This window comes from Leptonotus elevatus, chromosome 18, assembly GCF_054856555.1.
Source record: "Leptonotus elevatus isolate MCC_2025b chromosome 18, RoL_Lele_1.0, whole genome shotgun sequence".
NCBI classification, from domain to species: domain Eukaryota; kingdom Metazoa; phylum Chordata; class Actinopteri; order Syngnathiformes; family Syngnathidae; genus Leptonotus; species Leptonotus elevatus.
Window position 1 is genome coordinate 3,366,616 of NC_141256.1, and position 19,120 is coordinate 3,385,735.

The window sequence follows — 19,120 nt, forward strand, 5'->3', positions numbered from 1 at the left end:
GTGAGTTAAGAGGAGTGACCAGCGGGGCCCTCCCCAACCGGGCGGGGGCAGGAGGCGCACTGGCATTGTTTTTTTTGCGATAGTAAGGGCTACAAGTATAGATTGAAATTGTTTATGTGGTAAGTCAATTGTTGTTAAGTCACCTAGCAAACACAAGTTTGGAGAGAACGGTATCCTACAGTCCAAGACAGCGGAAAGTTTTTCTAAGACTTTAGTCCAGAAACACATAACCGGAGTACATAACCATAAAGCATGAAAATAAGTGTCTGTAGTGTTTTGTAAACACTGGAGACAAATGTCGGAGTCTGAGAGTCCCATTTTCTTCATCATATATTGAGTAATGTATGTTCTGTGAATAATTTTATATTGGATAAGTTGTAAATTTGTGTGTTTTGTCATTTTAAAAACATTTTCACAAACTTGAATCCAAAAGACAGATTCCGGAGCTATAGACAAGTCTGTTTCCCATTTTGAGATGGGTAAAGACGTTTTATCAGTATATGAAAGTAACTTATATATTTTTGAGAGTTTTTTTGTTGTTGTCGGAGAAAGCTTGGTAATATCTTTAGCTAAAACAGGCGGTTGGAGCGTACCCTGGAGTGTTGGAATTTGTTTCTTTATCATACTTTTAACTTGCAAATAATGTAAAAAAGTTTCCGTTTTTTATTTTATATTTTTGGAGCAAGGATGTATATGATATAAACATATTATCTGAGAAGAGATGGTGGAGATGTGTAATTCCTTTCTGCTCCCACACATTCAAATAAAACGATTGGTTGTTAATTTGAAAGTCGGGGTTATGCCATAGGGGAGAAAGCCCGCTGGGCTCCACTTGGGCTTTTGTCATTTCTAGTGCCTTCCACCAGGCAGTCAGGGTGGCGGAAATCATTGGATTTTTAAAGCAGTTATGTCGCTTAATCGATGTTGTAATAAAGAGTAAATCTAGGAGTCTGAGGTTATTACAATCCTTCTGTTCTAGTTCCAGCCAACAGTTAGTATCTCTATTGGGTTGTGCCCATAAAATAATATATTGTAGCTGGTTGGCTATATAATAGTGCATAAAATTTGGTGCCTCTAGACCTCCTTTGGATTTATTTTTCTGAAGAGTAGATAGACTAATCTTTGCTTCTTTTTTTTTTCCAGTAAAATTTTGTAACGGCTGAGTCCAACAACTGGAACCAGTTAGCCGTAGGTTTAAATGGAATCATTGAGAAAAAATAGTTTATTTTGGGTAAAACTTTCATTTTAATAGTGGCTATTCGTCCTATTAGAGAAATAGGAAGATTATTCCAGCGCTCCAAGTCACTATAAATGCTATCCAGAAGTGGAGTGAAATTTAAATTAACTAAATCAGTTAATTTAGGTGAGATTTTTATGCCTAAGTATTTTAAATTACCGAGTAATATGGGTCCTGGCTTGCAGGGTTCCATGAATTTTCTGTAATAGGTAGAAGTGTTGATTTTGTCCAGTTAATAGAATAGTCTGATAACTGTGAGAATTTAGTTATTAAGTTAAATACTTCCCCTAACAAAATAGCAGGCTTTTCTAAATAAAGTAAAATATCATCGGCATATAGATTAATTTTATGTTCTGTTACCCCAGAGTGAATTCCTTGAATCATTCTTTCCTGGCGTATGGCTAATGCAAGCGGTTCAATAAATATTGCAAATAATAAAGGCGACAGTGGGCATCCCTGTCTTGTGCCTCTCTGTAGAGTAAAACTCTTAGATATAATCCCATTAGTAGTAACAGTAGCTTTAGGAGAATCATATAATACTGACACCCAGTGAATAAATGACTTCCCAAAGCCAAATTTATTTAAAACAGCAAAGAGGAAGGACCAGTTAACTTTATCAAAAGTTATCTTAGGACACTTAACAATTGTAGCGCTGTCATGTCATTTGTGACTTGACCTGTCAAAACATGTCTGCAAAGTGTAGATGCCTTCACATATTTGAAAGTCTCTGAAATTTTGCGGGGGAGTCCTGTTGCATGTCCTGACACTGTCTGGACAAGTTAAACAAAATAAGCATGGGGTGGGTGTGACCCCTTCATTAGTCGAAATTGTAAATATTTATTTCGTACCTTACTATGGAATTTTGAACGTGTCTATGCTTCAAACACTTTTAGGATGTACTCCAATGAAAACACACTGACATCACAAATGCGCCTCCAAACTCATTTACAAAGTCTTGAAACGCTGCATAGATTCCTATCATGTGTGTATGTAAGTGCAAAAAAAACAAAAACTGTAGTTAATAATAAAAAGTATAAACAATAAAACATGTTGACAACACAGTCATAACTTTAGTGTTTTTATTGCCAAGACAATCTAAAATTCAGCTTTTCATCAAAGTTAAGATCACCAAATATGGCATGATGAATATCTTACGTGTCCAAGCAAATTAAATGACATGGGCCTCATGTTGAATAATAAAACATTTATTTATCAAAGTTTGCAGACTTCACACAGCTCCTTTTTGCCTTTGTGTTTGATTTTTATGCACCATGTCGAATCAGCTTTCCACAGTGTATTTTTAATGAATTTCCTAAAAAATGCACGCTGCGTACCCGCCTGACTTTATTTTGAGTGTTCCAACACACGGAATGCCCTTTCATTGCCAGCCAATGTCTGAAAAAAAGGAAAAGTAAATAAGTAAAGCTAACTTTAAACTTAAATTTAACACTAAACTTAGTTTCACATTTGAGATCATTTCACAGAGTTGCGTGCGTGACACAGTACCTCAGTTTAAAAAAACAAAATGCTTGAGGAATCTGCCTTGTGCCAAAAACATTTATTTGGTATACAGTCAATATAGCTGGTGAGAAGGTTAACTTCAAAATAAAATCTTCGTAAATACAGTAGCACATCAGTGACTTTGTACGCTTTTATTTTGAAGTTGTTTGTGGCAGCACATGGTGTCGTGGTGGCTGACTTGACTCGTCTTCCCAACTTGATGGTGGATAGCTGGAGCCCAGTTTAAGTTGAAATTGCTATCACAAACTGTTGTCATCAACATCAACACAATTTCTTCTTGAAATCATGTTCAATCTCAAATTAAGGACACAAAAAAAAAGAATTAGTTACACTGGCATTCTAAGATGCGGTGCTTGTTCCAAGCGTTTGTGGCTAGCGGCTAGCAGCTAGCAGCTAGCCGCTAAAACAAGTGCCCCATATAGGCTGGCAGGATCCTAATAATAAAAATGACTCTACACACTTTGATGCTGACAGCCTGACACAGTTTTATTTAATTAATTTTTTTACAAGCCTTACTGACAGAAGTGGCAAATACAGGTCCAGAAAGTAAAAACCCTGCCACAGTTTGGCTTTAGCCTCAGGTGCTAGCTAGATAGCTCCCTAGCTAGTTCCCATGGTGCTCGTTTACCTGCTAGGGAGCTAGCTAGCTAGCACCAGTGGCTAAAGCCAAACTGTGGCCAGGGTATTTACTTCCTGGACCTGGATTTCACACCTCTGCTTATTGAAATGTATCTGGCAAAATCGCTAATGTGGTTCTGACGTTACTTCTTCTCATAGCCCAAAATCTCACGTCCTAATGATTCTCGAGTCAAGAAAATACTGTTTTTCTGCTATGCAAATCATTGATTTAGGGGGTGGGAAAGATGATCTAAAAATATAATAATATAATATATAATATCTAAAAATGAAAATCAATAGGGCATTCATCAACTCATTCATTCCCAGCCATTTTCACAGAAGCAATCCCTTTCACTCCCGGCTGTTTTACTGGATTTTGACTGATTTTGCAAGGCTCACAACAGAAAATTGTGTTCTATTGCTATAAAATCATGGAACCTACAAAAAGAAAGATTAGAGTATCTTCTTTCATCAGGAAAAAAAGTATATTACTATCTGTTTCCGTCTTGCAGCAATTAGCATTAGATTATAGCTAAGTTTCATCATTATTCACAAATCTATTTAGAAATGTGAGTAATGAGCTTTTTTTCAACATGGCCGCTGGTTGATATCTTTAGCTCTGCTGCCATCTGCTGGCCGTTTGTGTAATAACTAATATTTCTTCAACTGTTCTTTGTAGTTGAGAGACTGCATCAAAGCCTTCTGTATGCTCTAGCATAAAAAAAACACATGAAAAAAACTTATAAATACTTCTTTGGGACACTTAAAACTAACGTATTTATATTGTATCTGAATGCTCAATTATTTGATAGAATTTTCAGTGTATTTGCTCACGTCTATATTTCTATCTCCTTGCCCTGCCTTATGTAGCTGACATGGGTTTCGCGAGACTCTTCAACTCTCCCCTCAAGCCACTGGCTGACCTTGACCCTGTGGTGGTGACATTTTGGTACAGGGCTCCTGAGCTACTGTTGGGGGCTCGCCACTACACCAAAGCTATCGGTGAGTCTGGACGCTGAAGAAAAAACAGAGAAGGGTCTGTGTCTCTATACAATACATGCTGTATCTGTAGTGTGCTATTCATGAAGGAATGTTTCTATAGGCAACTGCTGTCATGTTCAACACGTGGTAACGTGTACAGTATGTCGGAGCCTCTTAGCACCTCATACATATGTCATTTTTCTTCCAGCTGTTAGACTCGTGGAACCCTAAATTATATGCAGTCAGTCCCCCGTTGAAGTTTAGTTTTAATAACAGAAATGTGTCATCACTAATTATGATCGATTAACTCGTGTTTGTCTGTGTTTGTGTATGAAAATAGATATCTGGGCCATTGGCTGCATCTTCGCAGAGCTGCTAACATCAGAGCCAATTTTTCATTGTCGCCAAGAAGACATCAAGACCAGTAACCCCTTTCATCATGACCAGCTGGACAGGATATTTAGCGTCATGGGTTATCCCGCAGGTCTGCACACATTTGGAAAAACATTCTTCCGTTACTAAATCATCATCAATAAATATCTCATTTACATTGTTCATACACTAGCAAAAATGTGATAATAGTAGACGCCACTACAAAAATGTTTCTAACATTTATTGCATGCATGCTGTGATATAGAGACCTTATAAAAAATAAAAAATAAACTTTATTATTATTATTTATTTATTTTAACCGTTTTTAAAGTTTTACCAGCCTTATTTTAAAGTATTGGGTACTTGTGGAGGCTGCCGATACCAGCCACTAATACTTAAGGCAAACAACTCTGACAATGATTAAGTATTCCTCAGCAGTAGTTGGCGCTTTACTGTGGCACTTTCAGTAAACCATCACTAGATCTTTGTTGACAATTTTTCGCCATTGTGTTAAATTACATTTTATCGATCAAAAGTGGTATCAAACATCCCTAATTTCACCCCGCCGTCATATTTTAAACAGATTTAAACATACTCAAACATACTTTTTAAAGAACAGCGGTACCTCAACTTAGAATTTTTTTTTAGATACAAGCCATTTCTTGCTAAACTTTGAGCTACAAACCAATGCCTACTATGTTTATTACCACTCTAAGTTGAGTTCACATAAAAAAGAAAAGAAAAGAAACATACTGTAAAACAACAAGAATCACATGTGTATGCAACCAAAACACATTGTTTTTCGCTAGCCATTGCTAACATCACACAATGCTAGCAAAATTTGCATTGATGTTGCGGTAATTATAAACATTTAAATTTACTTTTTTTTTTAAACACAAGTTGTAGCTACACATCCAGACAGAGCATAAACAATACTCTATAGTCATTTATGTTTTATAATACGGTCCGACCAATATGCATTTTTTGTGGCCGATTTAAATACAAGTTGAAAGGACAGTGACAAATTAAAACAATAAGAAAGTGAAATAAGAATAGAATAAACTAAAATAATAGCAACTGAAAAAACAGTAAGAACAAATTCTGACTGTTCCTGTGTGTTTTGGCCTCTTAGGGGCAGTGTGATGCCGTGCATCCATGGCATACACATTTAAAGTGAGTACAGAAGAAAGTTGCGATTGAATTCTATTAAAATAACTTGTTTTTCACACAGGGAAGAATTTGTGCCTTTGCATAGTGTGACCTCACGTCACCTGTGGGTATGTGTTCCCACAAGATTTGTGTGTGGATATTTGTTATTTGAAGGAAAAACACTCCCGAAGTCGATGCTAACTTCCTGTTAGCATTTTAATGGGATCTTCCCTTCGCTTTTAGCCTTAGCGCTAGGCTAGCGATGTTTTGAAAACGAAGCATGTTTTGTATCTAAAGTGGATGTAATTCTTAACGTCGTGTCATTAAACAGCTTAAGGGACGCTTAGGGACAACAAATAACCAGAAGAACATACGCTACACGCTTGCTAGTTGCTAATGCTACGCAAGCAAAATCGTGCATTCAGGGTACTTTCACAACGTCGGAAACTTCGGTTTTCTTCGATAACGTTTTAAGGGGAAAATAATCGGCCATTTGACCCAATTGGCCGTTGTCTGAAGGCCAATAATTGGCCGATTATAATCGGCGGACGATTAATTGGTCGGGCCCTATATTATAACAATCAATGTGTCGTATGTCTATACACAACAATGCACAACACATTTAATAAGGCCATTGTCGTTAATGCTCTCTGGTTTACCTTTTGATTTTGTATCGCGCAGACAAAGACTGGGAAGACATCCGAAAAATGCCTGAATATCCAACACTTCAGAAAGACTTCAGAAGAACAACGTGAGTGAATTCTGCAGGGCTCTGACTATTTAATAAGTCCCGGTCACCACATGGTCAAATTTAATCTGGGGCTTGTCCAATCCATTAAAATGAGTTAATTGAAGCAAAATCAATTTCAACAACCACATTGAATTAAATACTCAGTTTTAAATTGTATTTAGATTAGTTTTTTCCCTGTTTCTTTCTTTAAAACAGATATGCAAACAGCAGCTTGATCAAATACATGGAGAAACATAAAGTCAAACCAGATAGCAAAGTTTTTCTATTGGTAAGTGCATTTATTATTAATATAATCAATAAATAAAATAATAATCTAATATAAGAAATACAGTAAATGCCTGCACTTCCTCTGCTTTCAGCTCCAGAAACTACTCACCATGGACCCCACCAAAAGAATCACATCAGAACAAGCACTACAGGACGCCTACTTCCTGGAGGACCCGTTACCAACCACTGAGTGAGCCACAGCAAACATTTTCAAGATAACTTTTTTCTTGATGTCGAGAATAACAAAGCAGCCACACTGTGATGTAGTCCACGAAGTGGAATGACGTTTACATTCCTTTACTGTTTTTCATCCTGTTTACTGTTTCATCCAGCTGACTGTACAGTATTTGATTATGCAAAAGTAAAACTGACCTCTATCTCTATCTTCTACCTCCAGTGTGTTTGCTGGGTGCCAGATCCCATACCCAAAGAGAGAGTTTCTCAACGAAGACGAACCAGAGGAGAAAGCTGAAAAGGTCATTCAATGTCTGTTTCATCAATCAAAACTTTAAAATTTTACAACAATAAATTCCCTGTAGGGAAGCAAATAACTATATAAAAGCAGCAGGTTGATACAGGTCTAATGTGGGATCTCTTTGTTATAGGCTATCCTTGTTTCACAATGCCATGCAATGCATACCGCTTGTTTCTGCCGGGGGTGTTACAAAAACTTCATTGTGCATTGTACAACAACCTTATTTACAACGGCCTACAAGGATTATTCACATTGGGTCACATCTTGCGTTTTAGGCGGTACAATGATATAGTGGTCAGCATGTCTGCCTCACATTTAGGATGTGAATGTGAGTTTGAATGCTTGTTTTTCTATCTGTGCCTTGTGATTTGCCAGCAGTTGTATGCAGTACACTGTATGCATTTGATCTAGGGTAGGCCTACAGATTTGGGGCCTCTTCTGATTCTTGTTTTTGCCAAGGAAATTTCCCTTCCTATCTTATCCAAAAACTCATTTAATAAAAATGATTAAACTTTTTTCACAAGTGGGTAGTCAATGAAACCAAGAAATATACGTTCAAATCAAAAGGGAAGGTGTGCTGTCCTTTCTTATGTTTGAAAGGTAGAACCTTTTCATTTCTCATTGAAATTGATGCAATCCAACAAAGGTTGAGGAAAAGTAGCATAAGGTTAGGAGATTTGACTTTCCGAAGATGCCCCGGGATTGCGCCAACCAATTGCTTATTATTTGCTGATGATGTCATCGTAGCTGCCTCAATGTGAAAATAGCTTATCTAACCACAAAGCTGGAGACGCTGCCAGCCATACATGCGTCTATATCCTTGTCCAACAGTCACGATCCTCCCTGCTTTCAGGAACTACCAGGGCAATGCTTGCTAACTTGAGCCGCACCAGCTACGCACTGCTAGCATAGCCTGCTAGCATGGCCTTGTCCTTCCATGGTGCGGACACACTCCTCTAAGCCACTAATCATCTCCATGGCGACAAATAAGATACACTTGTGAAAAGTATTGTAACTTAAGTTGTGACTAAAGGAAGACAAGTAGCTAATGCTAACCGCTACGCTAATGTGGAATCTATAGTAGTGAAGCACCAGAATAAGTGCTCTGGTGGTACAGTTTAACTAACACAAGCCTGTTTGGAACTGCGTTACGGTAGAGAATAGGAAAGAATAGGAAATTAACAGATAAATTAATATATATCTAGAGAGAAAACTATTTGACAGCTACACAGCTAGCATACAAATCTGCAAACTGAAAATTAATCAGTATGTTACAGTATACGTCAGCTGGGAGAAGTCTATAAGTCTCAAAATTACTTTGTCTTTTTATTGTCGTTGTTTTTCAGGTTATTTATTCATTTATTTTTTGACCTGGTCCAAAATCCTTTGAACTTTGGGGCATCTATCACCAAAAACTAGTCAACATCAACTTGTACAAATGCTATACAAAATCCCTCTAACACATTTGTAGCATGCATGCCATAGATTGAGCCACAGCTTGGCCAGCAGTGGCACACGTGCCTGTGGTTGACCCCTGATAAAGAAAGAGGCATTGTTTGGTCTGTGCAGCCTGTGGGAATCCACAACTCCTCCGTTAAGTTGGAAAACACCAGCTGATACACGTGTCCATGACTCTGGCCTTGGTCACAAATTGACTGACCTTGTTGAAAAGTGCCTGAAAATTAGACATTTTTAATTGTGGTTTGTGTGTAGTAAGTTTCACGGGAACAAAAAATCATGTTAAAATAGTGAGCTGTTTTTTTTACTCGTTGCTTTTAATGTTCAGAATTCTCCTGTTCTCCTCGTTGAAATACTTAATCACAGTCATATAGAATATAGCAGGTTAGTTTCCAAAAGCATTTCACACGGCAGCTCACTGCTTATCTGCTGCCCTGTGTGCTTGCAGAACCAGACGCAACAGCACCAGCAGACAACAGGCCAGACTCAGACGCAGAACCAGCAACAAACGGCAGCCCAACAAGCCCAATCTCAGCAGAACTCAACCCAAACCAATGGTACCTCCGGAGCCACGGGAGCCAACACTGGCGGAGGTTTACAGCATGGGCAGGACCAAGGGCCCCCCAATAAAAAAACCCGCATTGGACCCTCTGGTACCTCTTCAGGCACCGGGGTGCTCCAGTCAGAGTACCAGGTTAGTCCACAATATTGACATGTATTATTGTTGTAAATGAAGTTCCTAATTTTGGAAACAATAAGGCAAACAAATTATGTGTAGCGTTTAGAGATGTAACCATATCCAAACATCACGATACGATAAATATCACAATATTGTACGGAGGTTGACGAAAAAAAAGAAGGAAAAAAAAGCTCATGATAGACTATAAAAAATCAAGATATTGTGGAAAAAAAAGACTCATATTGGAAAAGAAAAAAGAAAAATATCGTGTTTATGTACATAATAACAGCAGTGACTAAATAGACTTGTCACATGTCATTGTCATGTTATGTGATAACTACCACAGTGCACTAGGGATGCTCAATTATGAAGAAGATATTAATCACGATTATATCATTTATTTTTTGGTACAAAACAAGAAAATGTTTAAACGTAAAACATTTTAAGACAAATAAAATTATTTGAAACACTATAATTATACTGTTATTATAAGTTATTTTAGGATGAAACAAAATGTATTAAATTTGTTATTTTAAAATAAAATAAAAATGTACAAATGTATAAAATTAAACAACTCAAAATTTGTATTGTATTATGTATTTAAAACAACCAAACAACAGCGCCATAAGAACGGCCCACTAGCTTATTGCTAACATGTAATGGTAAATGCAACAACATGCTAACGATTAGCATTGATAATTGCGGTTTTACAACTGTTTAAGCAACAAATATTCAGATAATATAACAATATTCAGAGCCATATATTATTTATCCTGGATGAGAAGTGACTGCACTGATCTGAATATATGACTGGATAGCCGATAGGCCAAGACTTTTGAAGCCGCGAGGCCGCCATATTGCTCCTCCCAAGAAACGTTTCTCGGTATACGATCCTATACATTTACAGTATCAAAATTGGAGAACATGTGAAACAGTATTTAGTAGAAACAGCATGATTTATGATGTTTTAAATTTGTTAAACATAAACAAGATGACTTCAGAGATTTTAAAACCTCCCTTAAACACATGTATAAATTACATGCTTAGATGTTTACAGGCGGAAACTTATATATATTAAAGAATTATAACTGTAATTCAACAAAAGATGCCTCTGCTAAATGATAAATCTAATATTGGGGTCTAAGGAACTAAGCGATAAAAGAAAAAGGGACTCCTCATCTGTGTTGTAAGGAATACATACACATGTGTTATAAAGTAGACAACAGTAGTTGTCCTGCAGACACAGCTGAAAATACATCACGTAATGCCTGTTGAGTTTTGTTTGCTGTCTTATCTCAGCACCAAAATGGCTTGTGGGTTGTGTACGTGTATGTAGAGTCATATATGAGCTGCCTTAGATTTCTGTTTCAGTCAAACATGAGCAGCACAATTCCATACATCCAATGCTGCATGTGGCACATGCTACAGCATCAGCTACCAGCAGATGTTATTATTGATTGACATAGCCAACAGCGTGCCACTGTGGGACATAGCTGTCACTGTTGTCGTCCTACTTTTTACCCATCATTGATTCCATCCCCGAAGGGCACCATTCAACACTCTGCTTCAATGCTGACATAATAGACACAGGGTTGCTCTTGGCTCTTGTTTAGGGGAAATTTCAGATTTATTCGCAATATTATAGTTGGGGGACGTTCTCTGTCTCCTTCAGGTGATCGCAGTATATATATATATATATATTTGTATCACGATTCATAGGTCACGATTCGATGCCGATTAATCCCGATACAAATCTATAAATTGATTATTGCGATTATTTTTTTAAACTCAAATTTAGAAAATACTAATCAGTAAACTTGTACATGTACACTGTAAGATTTGTATAAAAATGTATTTATTTATCTGAAAATTCAGGCTTATAACTGAGCCACTGCATTTAACTAACAGGTTGCAGTCTGTTTCATGTTTGAACAGCACTGAAATAAAATATTAAGGCTTAATGTTCCATTAATATAACATTCTTCCATGCTTAATGTGTAAATCCTAACCCTAAGTAAGACGTTTTGTTGAATATTCCCATAAAAAATTGATGTTTAAAAATCGATTTGGCTGCATATGAATTTATTAGAAAATTGTGCGCTGTAATATCGCGATATATTGCCGATTTTTTCCCCCAACACCCCTAATATATATATATATATATATATATATATATATATATAATGTATTTTTTTCAGTGGGGGGGGACTCGCAAATTTGCCACTTTATAAAGTGAAAGTGGCAAATTTGCGAGTTTTTTTCTTGCAAAAAAACTTGCATATACTCGTCTAATATGAGGATGCGTTAATGGGAAACTGTTTATAAAATGAAAAGGCAGGATGGAGACGACAAATTCTTTCTTAATTTAAACTTTACTCATTATACACGGTAGCTAGAGAAACAAAACTTCCTGATCCCCTATCAGCTGACTAAACACTAACCAATCAGAAGCTAGCATACTTTAGGTAAATGCAGGTGAATGACAGAGTACAGCAGATTCACACATCAATTTAGCTACTTGTACAAAAAATTGTTTATGAATGTGTAAATAATAATTCTGGAAGCATAAATGTACAAGTAAACTTAAATGCTTGATCCTCAGCGAGGTGTCTTTGTCGCTGGCCGTACCCAAGGCTTCAAAGAGCAAATGCTTAACATCATATGTGACCCGCTCCGGCAAAATGGTCCACATGTCGGCAGGATTAATCTAGAGATATTCGACATTATTAGACAGTTGGACATTATATGTCCATTTTGAGATTTCTCCAAAAATAGCCTCCTTGAGGACTCTAGTTTTAATTTCCTAACTGTACAAAAGTCAAAATTGTAACAGAAGTGTGTGAAAATAAGCAATTATTAGACACTATGCATCGTAACTAGGGGGAGTGTTTTTAGCCTAGCTGCTAGCTAGCTGCTAGCTTGCGCAACTGTTTAAAAACAACCCGAATTTCCTAGCCTCAAACGTAATTCACAAATGATTTATATACGGTAATGTTGTGAGGATAAGCGGATCTGCTAATGGATGGCTGGATGGACATAGCAACCAAAAAAAAGTCAAAATACAGTCATCCTACCTTGAAGCAGAAGCTATGTTGTCATCGCTCCAGATACTGGCGATCTGTAATCCAAACAGACAGAGATAATCTTCAATTTCGGGATCTCTTTCTTAATGAATCAGTTTCTACTTTTAATTGAATTGACGTTCACACACTAAAAAAACATGCGAGCAGCTGCACATTCCCCCCCACTCTGCTCCTTCACTCACAGCGAGTCGGGAATTAAAAGTTATGACATGCACCAGTGCCTTCTATGTAATGTAGGCTAATGTAATGCACTGTAAATACTAATGTAATGTTTTGATCGCTTGTCGATGTTGTCAATTTCATACGACGCCGTTACACGTCGCTTCAGCGATGTGTCACAAATGAAGTCTGCCTGTTCCGCAAATATCACTACACATTTGTTCACTTTTTTGCTCTTTTAAGTGGGATGACTTAACATAAAAATGAGTTATCAATTATGAAACTTGAAGATGAAAAATGATCGCGATCGTCCTCTCAAAATAGTCACTATGATACCCCGCCCCAAAATGCACACAGGCTATATTTACATGTAACTATAATAGTGTAGTGTCCCTCAATCTTGTATTACTTGGGGTGAGGTGGGCCCAAAAAAAAACTTTTTTACAATTTTTTTTATTTTCTTCATATAACCAAAAGCATTTAAGATATAACATCCATGATAAGTTATCAATAAAGCACTTATCACAGGCCACATCAAATGGCAAATAATATTTTAATTGACACAAAATTATTAAATCAGATTTCCTACTGTGGTAGTAATATGACCTCATTTAAGCAAGAAAATACCACAAAGGAGCAACAATAAAATAACCAAACTTTGGCTGATGCCTCAGAAGATGAATTGTAAGGTGAATGTGATCTTCAAAGTTGAGGCTGATGTCATCTGTTGAGAGGTCAAACTTCCAAAACATTTAAAGGGTTCAAATCTCGGACGATGACCTTGCCTGCTATTGGAATTGACTTTCCACTGATATTTTAACAGTTCATGAAATTTTCCGGTTAATATTTTTTTCCTAAGGTACTGGTTGCTATGGACATTTGAAACATGCAAGTACCAAAACTTTGAACCCGATTTTCTCAAAACAAGGGACTTCAACCTTCCAACTTTGATATTGCTGTAACAATTTTTGAGGTACGTCTATGTATTATGTATTATTTTAAAAGGAATTAAGTGCAGAATTTGAATATATGAATATCTCAATTTAGATTTTTTGGGCACAGAGCCGGTCACATATGGTTAATCTCTGCTGAAGCAATTACTATCTCCTTATTTGAAAAACCGACCGAAAAGTATTGGGAAAAGCATCTGAGTAGTACGCTACGTGCATTTCTAGTAAGTTTCTGAGTTTTTTTCTTGCAAATTTGCCACTTTATGAGGTCTCAAATTTGCCACTTTATAAAGTTGCAAATTTACGAGTTTTTCTCAGAATATTGCACCCACCCTCTAAAAAAAAATATATCTATACGTGGCCCTAATACGCCGTCGTATACTGAATGATTTACTGTAAAAAATAAAACCCATTAAAATAAATTGCTGTGATAAAGTGGTGCCGCAAACGATGAACTTTTTCTCTTATGTGTACTGTTTCATAATTAAATTCATTGAACATGTGCTGTTTTCCTCTTCACACTGATCTCCATCAGCACTCCACCTCCCGTCTTGGTTACCAAAGCAACATCCAAGGCCCCAATCAGCCGCAGAGCACCATGGGATACACGTCGTCATCCCAACAGAGCTCCCAGTATTCCCACCAGACCCATCGTTACTGAGGCCGAGTCATTCCTGGACCCGCAGAGGGTTTGACCTCCTCCTCCTCTAACCTCCACAGATGTCACCATCGGACGCAACCAGCGTTTTGACGTTTAGTGACATAAAGGCAAATCCATAGGAACAAAAAAAAGAAGAAGCAAATACTGCCTCTCTGGGCTGGTGACACATTTTGGTGTAATATATATGTGAAGGCGACACACATACTCCAAACGTATGGCACTTATGAACACAACGTTCTTCACGAGGACGGATTGCAGCTCCTATATTGACCTTATATCGCACCTTTTTCTATTTGACTTGTTCGTTTTCAAGCTTGATGTCAGTGTAAATATCACATATGGAGGCGGACAAGATGCAGGACGGAAAGCCCTTTAGTGTCATCTAAATCCTCTTACCCTGTCCTTTTAAGTACAAAGAAAAGAAAAATACATTATATAAAACAGAACGAAATGCAGGGAAATATTGAACGCGCATAATCGTGTTCTTGTACAGGTTCCTGTATTCAGAGCTCAAATGTACAGAAGCAAAGTCTTTTTATGTACATTCTGATCCACTCCGTTCAGTAACCGCTTGGCCACAAACTGGAGGAGTTTGGGAGTGTGTTCTTGTTTTGGGGCTGCCAGTGGACACTTTTGCATCCCGCCATGAACTTGAACGTGCGCATAAACATACAGGGCAGCTAATGGGAAGCGCCTCCCCCTCCAACCCAACCTTGTGTGCTTCATAAGACTGTCACTGACTGATGTCAAATTGTTTTGTATTGTTGTTATTGCTGTGTGTGTGGAAGGGTGGGAGTTTTATGCATGTTTGACCTTTGACTCACTAAAAAGGCACTGACTGTCGAAGCGATCTGCAAAAGAGCTGAAACAAATGCTTGGGGGCCCAAACAACCCTCCCTACCCCTCAGGCCAAGCACGCCGCACAGGTTTGGCCAGGACTGTATCACGTTTAAAAAAAGAAATGGGTGTGGTCTTTAACACAACAGAATAAGTGACAGACAATTATGCTGTCCTGTTTGGTGGGAGATCTTTTTTGTTGTTGTTGCTAGCATTATAATAATACTTAACTTTGTTTATGTGGTGATTTATTTATTTAACGTTCGTTATTCCAGGTGAAGTAATCGAAAACAGCTTCGTTTTGTGCTGGTCTTGAGGTTGGCATTGCAAATGGAATCTGATTGGCTGGTTGAAATCACATGGTTTTAGTGAAATCACACGGTTTTAGTGCCGTTACATCGAGGCGGCCATTTCAAGTTGAAGTTCCTCACTGTTACAATCAGCACATAAAAAATAACTGACAGAAATGGGACATTCCACAATGCTTGTTGAAAATTCCAAAACTATTAATTATTTAGAACTGCTCCTGCTTGATTAGTTGGTTGTGTCATATTCATTCAAGAATAGCTTCTTTACTTGTTTTATGTTTTAATTATGCGCTTAAAACTAATTTAATGTTTGAATCTAGTACTCCCGCTCGTGCGTGTTGTGTTAAAGAGGGCACCCAATTCATTGACGTAATACCATTTTGAGTGGACAAGGTGTAGTCAACCAACCTCAAGTAAAAAATATATATATATGAGGAAACACTGACACTAAGTGGCTAAAAAGAGAATTAGACTTTGCTTCCACATTCAAAGTGCATGACGTGTAAAACCAATGTTTTAACCACAGTTTCTATAGAAACTCCAAATTAATAGTTGCATCCCTAAATCTGTGTAAAAATGTATTGATATTACGATTTTGTACCGGATCTTTATCTGCAAACATTGGATCTTTTCCAATTGCACTTTTATAGAGAAAACTAACAGCTTGGTCGTTTAATATTCGAGAGGAATGAAACCAAAATACCTTTAAAGGCTTTCCTCCACCTTGGGTCAACATAAAGAGATAAGACACTTTATGTTGATTCCTCCTCTGAGAACGTACAGTATGTCAAACAACTCCTATGCAAATCTTATTGCCAGACTCGAGCTTTTCATTAATGCTGAGGCTTTGTTTTCATGGTTGTGTGTGTGCGCGCGCGCGCGCGTGTGTTTTTATCACCGTGTGTAAGTCCTACATTTGTACAAAACAGTACACACGTGTCTGCTCTTTTTTGTTGTTGTTTTGAAATGCACTCTAAATTAAATATTGTAAAGAATATATATATATGTATGTATATGGATATATATGGATATCGTATACAATCATATTTATTGTGTCTATCTATGAATAGTAGACTTTTTTTTTGTAAACTTTCCTCTGCCTTAATACAGTAGCTGTAGAAAGGGACCTGTCAGATTAGTCACATTTGTTACTACATTTGTTACTGAATGTGTTAACACCACCTCAGTATACAGTAGAATCGAGATCTAAGACCTTGAATTCCACAATGTATTTTTTTTTCTACAGGGGAGGTGTGTATGGTGCCTTTTGTTAGTCACCCATCTTTTTTTTTCTTTTAAATGTCCTTTTGTATTCTCTTGCTTCCTCCCATGCATTTCCCTCTTGTTCTCATGTAGCAGTGGATTCTAGCTGGGTCATATTTAGAAAGGACTGCAGTTCTTGATGCAAATGTCGTCTTTTGATGCCCTGGTATTTCTCACATGTTAAGTGATAAATTCAAGTGTTTTTCAAATGTCTTGCTTTCGACACTAAATAATGTACTGTGTATATGGACACATACACACAAGGAGTATGCGCTTGTATAAAAATCTCCCTTTTCCTCCTTTTTGATAGTATTTGCATGTGCCTGTCCTTTTTTTTAATGGAAATGATGAGAAGTTGTTGTTGTCCACGGTGTACAGACAGACAGGCGGACACTCCATTTGCAGTGCTGCCTCTGCGATGTGTTTTATGGCCGTTGGACATTTAAAGGCATTGTCTGGCCAGTATCCCACTTTCCCATCATGCATGCTAAGATGTAAACGCTCAGTGAATTGAGTCAGCAGAATTGTTTGCAGGGTGGAGTGTCTATCCACCCTTCTACGTTCTCCCACACAGGTTTTAAATATTCATATGCTAGCTCTGCTATGTATTGTCTTTCCAATAGCAATTATATATAAAGCAGCAATTGCTCACCACAAAGGAACAGAATACTTAATAGAAGAACACGTTTATTGAGCTGCTTTTTGTGAATTTGTCCAAACTCCACTGTACAAATGACTGTAAAATGAAAAAGAAAGTCATGTATATTTATTTTATATCCTCTATCGTGATTAAAAATAATAATAATAAAAATTATCTCATTTGCATACGTTGCATTTCACATCAACCACAACTAAAGTATGACTTAACTGTGTATAGGTCACAAGTATGTTTTTTTGTATGTTTTAACGTATGGATAATTCAACAGTATGTGCCCTCTGCATCTACTGAATGGAACCTATCTGCTCCTTATGGTGTGCCCACTTTAGCCACCTGGGGGCAGTATACGATAAACTGTAGTTTGTGTTCAATCTGTCGCTGAATTATGTTATAGCGCCATTTGCTATTTAGCGTTAGCATTAAGCTAGCACACTTAAAAGCTAACCTATGTGAGTGTTTTAAAGTGTAATTCTCTTTGTTTTGTATTTGTTTATAAGCATACACTTAGAAAAACAGTTGGGTCAAAAAATAAGCCAAATTGGGTCAAAAAGGAACTGTTCAAATGACCCTCAAAACAACCGCCACTAAAATGGCTTTTGTACAAAAAAAAAAGGATGGGTTGTTTTTGTAGGTTATTCATTTGACCCAACTTTTTGGTTTAAATAATCAAACATTTTGGGTAGTTCCCTTTTTAACTGAATTGTGTTTTTTTTGTACAGTGTACTGTAATGTAGGCTGCACTTCGACCTCCTGCATGGACGACAGCAAATCAGTTTCTTCATCTGCCATGTTAAGAACACCGCCTGTCACACTCCAATTTTAAAGGGAATTAGCTGTTTTGACTGGCGGCAAATAAAGTTGGTCATGTCCACGGCAGCACAAACCCATTTTTAACTGTGCAAAGCCGCATGCGTCTGTGAAAATACCTAAACCCAGTCAAGCTCACCTCCGTGCAGATTTAGACCGTACCTCTCACTAGACTAGCACAAGGCTGGAGCCCGATGTTACACAACAAGATTCATCGGAGTGAACGTCTTCCTGGGATGATGAACACTCAAAGTATGTCACTCTCAGGACATGTTGTTGGATGAGTCAAGCGAACGCCACATTGTCTCGATGAGCCTGCCGGTTTGACAAGCGAACCTCGTGCAGGCAAGTTGGGACTTGGCATCAGCTTCAGGGGTTCTAGCACAGTAGTCACTCAGCCCGGAATTGTACTGCGCCCACTTGAAGGAAATTTATGACTTGGAGAGAGCAGTTATTGAGGAACAAATTAACAACAACCCCACAGTTAAACATACCGTACACGTCACTAGCATGAGTGACAACATATACTTGTACCATCAATAACGAGTTCAGATGGTAGTCCTGTGGATATGTGGACTAGAATGGGAAGTTCAGCTAGTGTCACTGTCTAGCAGAAACCTCTGAAGTTAGACTAAAATGCAATTTTACCATGTTTGTGCGTCTCAGGGATTTTATTTTATTTGTATACATTTCCATGGAAAATTTCCAACTTTGACAATACCTGGACTTTTTGCAACAATATGCTTGACAAATATTGGGTGTGGTAAGAATTTACAAGGACTATTGTTCATTGTAGAGGACCATTTACTGTATTATGTTGTTCTCTTAGGCACACTCGTCTTCAAGGTATCAGTATGAAAAAAACAACGGATAGTTGCATTAGAAT

General features: G+C 37.5%; 1 protein-coding gene across 2 annotated transcripts in view; it reads left to right on the plus strand.

The window, feature by feature from the left end:
- Positions 1 to 17,592, plus strand: part of cdk19 (cyclin dependent kinase 19) — a 56,042-nt gene extending 38,450 nt beyond the window's left edge. Inside the window, exons 6-14 of one of the 2 annotated variants that reach the window (XR_015090854.1) lie at positions 4,247 to 4,378; positions 4,698 to 4,841; positions 6,560 to 6,629; positions 6,825 to 6,897; positions 6,989 to 7,086; positions 7,294 to 7,372; positions 9,278 to 9,523; positions 13,610 to 13,723; positions 14,236 to 14,382. Coding sequence is in view for 1 of the 2 variants with exons in the window: in XM_086061304.1 (XP_085917430.1) it covers positions 4,247 to 4,378; positions 4,698 to 4,841; positions 6,560 to 6,629; positions 6,825 to 6,897; positions 6,989 to 7,086; positions 7,294 to 7,372; positions 9,278 to 9,523; positions 14,236 to 14,361 (968 nt within the window). In the remaining variant the exon portion in view is untranslated. Of the gene's footprint in view, positions 1 to 4,246; positions 4,379 to 4,697; positions 4,842 to 6,559; positions 6,630 to 6,824; positions 6,898 to 6,988; positions 7,087 to 7,293; positions 7,373 to 9,277; positions 9,524 to 13,609; positions 13,724 to 14,235 lie in introns of both variants that reach the window. The other variant, XM_086061304.1, reaches the window with a different exon arrangement.
- Positions 17,593 to 19,120: the final 1,528 nt, after the last annotated feature.